Source organism: Cicer arietinum, chromosome 3 (assembly GCF_000331145.2).
Source record: "Cicer arietinum cultivar CDC Frontier isolate Library 1 chromosome 3, Cicar.CDCFrontier_v2.0, whole genome shotgun sequence".
NCBI classification, from domain to species: Eukaryota; Viridiplantae; Streptophyta; class Magnoliopsida; order Fabales; family Fabaceae; genus Cicer; species Cicer arietinum.
In genome coordinates, this window is record NC_021162.2 from 29849848 (window position 1) to 29854587 (window position 4740).

The window sequence follows — 4740 nt, forward strand, 5'->3', positions numbered from 1 at the left end:
CTATATAAATATCCAAAATGTTTTTATTAATTCAAAAAATATATATAATCTTAAACTAGCATTTCACTTCTCTTTATTGCAATAGTTCACTTTAAAAATCTCAAATCATGAAAACAAATTAAAGTGAATCATTTTAAAAAATAAAAATAGAAATATTCTCGTAAAGTAAACAAACCCGAAAGAGATCAAAGTCAAAACTACATTACTTGAGTAACAAACGTGTAATTTAACCATAAATAAAATACTCTTTGCTTGGCCAAAAAAAAAAAGACATTTCCAAGATGCTCAAATATAAAATAACATCAAAAGCAGATACATGTAGATAGCTCTTTCCAGAAAAAGTGGGAAAGGGAATACTACAAAGAATAGTACACTCAAGTTTATCGAAAGAATTCTGGTTTCTACCTAATATGTATATGTAAAAATAAGAGAAGAGGATTACAAAGAATATACTCATTAGTTTATCAAAGCCCCAAAACAGATAAAATTAAAAAACAAACATAACAAATCAATACAGAAAGAGGAAAATAGTTAGTTAACTTCAGTGGTCCTATCCTTGCAGAGCATATGCCACTCTTGTAGCACTGCTGCTTGAAGAGCTTGATGCTCAGCCTCCTCAGCAGTTAATTTGGATAGTGTTGTAGGTCCCTTCTTTTTCTCATCTTCTTCCCCATCCTTCCTTTTGTCTTTACCTTCTTCCTCGTCGGATTCGGATTTTGGGGTTTTGGGCCGTGGTTGGGCTGCCTTCAACAAGGCTATCCTTTCCATTGATATTCGAAGCCTCTCGGCTGCAGCCGATTTGACTTCATCTTCAGGCATATACTCCACACCACCATCAGTAAGGTCATCCAACCAACCCTGAAGATCTGATGCAATCTCCTTGGTAATAGATGCATCAGATGCTCGTACCACAAACTTACACATCATGGTTGTTGTTTCGTCACCCAAATCCACATTTCTGCTCACTTCACTTGCACCAAAAATCATCAACCCCAAGAAGCCACCGTGCCATGTTTTAGCAGCATAACACAACTGTTTCAGAATAGGATGGAGAAAAAGGGGAAAAGGGTCAGCAAATTCCGACACACAATACAATGCATTTAATACCTACTTTTGCTATTGCTTTATATCCTATTTTATGTCAGCCAATTTGCTCTACCTTAAGGTACATAACTGTTTCAGAAAAAGTATAAGCATACAAGTAAAATCAAACAGAGGACAGAGATTGAATAGTAACAACTCTAAATTTAAGAGGACTAGCTTACGTGTTATGACATGTCCATATCTTTTTTTAAGTTTATTACAATAAGTTTTCCCTGTAACTTGTGAAGAGGGGAAACAACTTATAACTTAGAAAACAGTTTAACCATGGGAATGGATTCTCTCATGTTGAAAAAAACATGAGAGTCGTGTTTTGATCTCAACCATTCATTTTTCTATATTTATTTTTACACACATTTTCTCTCTCATTCAAGCCACTAATTGAATGGTTGAGATCAAAACATGACACCCTCATTTTTTTTTCATCATGTGGGGAACCATTTCTGTTTAACCACATTATCTCTTTGACTATTAGAAATAGTTTATATATAAGCGCTTATAAGATGAGCACTTGCTCAATAATACACAATTCAATTGTTTGGACAAATGCACGCTACATGATTGCATAACGATACAAAAACAGACATTCTTTATGAAAGGCATAAAAAGGAAAAGATAAATAGCAAATCCACACCTGAAACCCTGCCACTGTGCGGATAATATGTGAACAAACTTTGTGGAATGGCTTGGAAGACAACGATTTCAGTCCACTCAAGAAAGGAGATGCACCATACTGCTGGGCTGCAGTAGCCTGAAAGCCACTCCCTTCATATGTATATGTACCAGTGTATTCTACAATAGCCGGCAAACTGGGCCACAGTCGGAAAAACTCAACAGGTGATATTTGATGTGGTAAAAGTAGCTCTGTCAATGGAATTTTATATGGTTGACATCTCAATATCACTGGTTCACCTAGTTCGGGTCTTAAGCTTCTCTTCTGTCTCATGATTTGAGGATCCTCCTCAGCATAGTCACCTTCATAGTCTCCAACAGCACCACTACCATAGAATGGGTAATACAACACTTGAACCCAAAGGGCACATCTTTCAAAGTGGGAAACACCAACTGTCACACTGCACAGAACTGGATCCTGAGAAGGTAACATCATCACCAGGAACATGGATCAACAAGCTATTAAGAATAGAAGAATAGTAAAGAGAATTATTGTACAAAGAGACAATGCAAACCTTGACAAGTATAACCGTTTAAAATAAATAGTTAGCACCAAAATTTAAAATAATCCAGCATTATTTACATAAAGTCAAGTTCTAGACTCCAAATTATAAGTTAATAATACCTAAAAGGCTACTACGATTTAATGAAAGAAGGGGTACAATCAATATATCTCAAAGTGGCAGCTTCTAACTTATGTTAATGATCAGCATGCAAAACCAAGTCCGATAGGGACAGAATCAAGTTTAGTACAAGAACACAAATAGGAATGAAAAATGTCTAAAGGGAAGAAGATAGAAATCCTCCAAAAAAGAAAACTTACAAGAACCACTAGTACAAGAAGGGGTGTCATTTTTATTAGGCATTGGTTCTTGTTTTACATTATTGTGTACCGTGTTATTTAAGATTGTGATCTATTCCTTCCTTCCTTTGATAGACCTCTTCAAACTTAGAAATAAATGGCTGTAAATTTCCGGTGAATCTTATAGGAACCCAAGAACAGAATAGTATAAAGTGATTGTATTATATCCAGTTTGTCCCTATACTCTTCAGAACAAAGCTCCGTCAGAGGATGCAAAGATATTCCCATAAACAGAATCTATTAATTATGCAAATATCAACACGCTCTGAATTCCCTGTTCGGCCCAGTTGTTGGGCTTGGGCCCAAACCAAGTATCTTATCTGAATCCCGCTATATAAATATATTCTGATGGGAACAAAACGGACTATTGAAATCCTTTTGCAAAACGTCCATAATTCCAGAGATCAACGTTATTGCCATCTTTTTCCAAGTCTGCTTGTGCCTTTTTTTGCCCTGTTTGTTGATTAGGGCTCACTTCAATTTCAGCCAGGTTAATTCATCGTCGGTTTCATGTAGGTTGAACAATTGAATGGTCGCTGATAGGACACTAGATATTGGGTCTTGGCCCAATAGATAGGTTGATTAATGAATAAGAGTTAGTATATTCACTGACTTTATGGAATTCTGTACAGATTTCTGTTATAAAAGAAAGGGAAGGGTAGTTAGAAAAGGATTGAGAAAGATATTGTTAGGCAGTTAGGAGAGTCTCTCTCTGGTAGGAGTTCCTTGAACTCTGGTTGTTTTCTTTTCTTACTGATTCCATTGTAGAGCTTGCTGTTCATTACTTTCATTCAATATAATTCAATTTTCATTCTGTAAATTCTGGTTTCTATCAGTCGCCCCTTCCATACTCAGCTTAGCTAGTCATACCTTCACTTCTAACATTCCTTGAACCTCAAAATACGTCTCGGCATGCTGCAAGATCTTCGCCGTTGAACGAAGGAAATTCTACCTTCTTCACGGCCATCCAGTGTTTCATCATCGTCTCCTCCGAGAATGCAAAGACAGGAGTTCCTTCCGGTGTGCTACGCAGTTTCTCGGATTCCTCTGCCAGAGAGTGACGGAACTCTAGGAATGTCTGACGCAAGGTCTCCTCCATCATTGCAATACATGCTCCAAAGCATCAACTTTGTCCAATATTTTTGGTGGCATTCTCTAACTCCTCTTCATAGATCTAGCAGGTCAAACCAATGATAAGACTCACGTAATTTGAATAGAGAAAAGATGTTTATTAATGGTGAATGAGCAGAATCACTCTTACAGTTTGGATGGCAACCAGAGCTTAGAGCTCCTACTAGAGAAAAAGATTCTACTAAACTGACTCAACAATATTCTTTTCTGAGACAGGAGTTCTTTCCAGTGTGCTATGCAGTTTCGTGAATTCCTCCGCCAGAGAGTGATGGAACTCTGCAAATGTTTGATGCAAGGTCTCTTCCATTGTTGCAATATGTGCCCCCAAAGCATCAACTCTGTCCGACATTTTCGATGGCTATAGCTAGCTCCACTTGATAGATCCGGCAGGTCAGACTAATGATAGGCTCACATAACTTGAATAGAGAAAAGATTTTTATTAATGGTGAATGAGTAGAATTACTCTTACAGTTTTTATGGCAAAGTGACAACCAAAGCTTAGACCTCCTACCAGAGAAAAAGATTCTGTTGCAGACCAGAATTTAAGGTAATCAAACAGTACAAATTAAGCAAGTGCAGGGAATGAAAGTTCTGGAAATCCTGATATTATTGATGAAAATATGATTGAAATGTAGTAGGGAACAACCTCCCTAACTACCCCAGAGCTAAGCTCCTCAGAGAATACGCAAATTCACTCTGCTAATAACAGAAATTAACTTTTCTTCCATTCTCTCTCCACTCCGCTCCCCTATATAACAGAACTCACAAACCACCACTACTAACATCTCACTCTGCCAACTCAGCATGCTTCTCTTGCTTCCTATTCCTCCTTTCATAAACTTTCCAAACTTTAGGCCCATTTTGATTGCCCAGGCCCATGTTATCACTGACGGCCCTATTAGATTCTCCTAAACTTGACTCAACAATATTGATGCCTTCCTTTCATTACAACTTACCCCTTCTTCCCTCCTTCC

General features: G+C 37.4%; 1 protein-coding gene across 4 annotated transcripts in view; it reads right to left on the bottom strand.

Moving 5' to 3' along the window:
* Window positions 1–292: 292 nt before the first annotated feature.
* Window positions 293–4740, bottom strand: part of LOC101488386 (protein TPLATE) — a 12744-nt gene continuing 8296 nt past the window's right edge. Inside the window, exons 6-7 of one of the 4 annotated variants that reach the window (XM_004513474.4) lie at window positions 1736–2191; window positions 293–1032 (exon numbers count right to left, since the gene is read on the bottom strand). In XM_004513474.4, coding sequence (XP_004513531.1) covers window positions 532–1032; window positions 1736–2191 — 957 coding nt within the window. In that variant the 3' untranslated portion in view covers window positions 293–531. Of the gene's footprint in view, window positions 1033–1735; window positions 2233–3523; window positions 4183–4740 lie in introns of those variants that run through there. The other 3 variants (XR_003470029.2, XM_073366714.1, XM_027330183.2) reach the window with 3 other exon arrangements.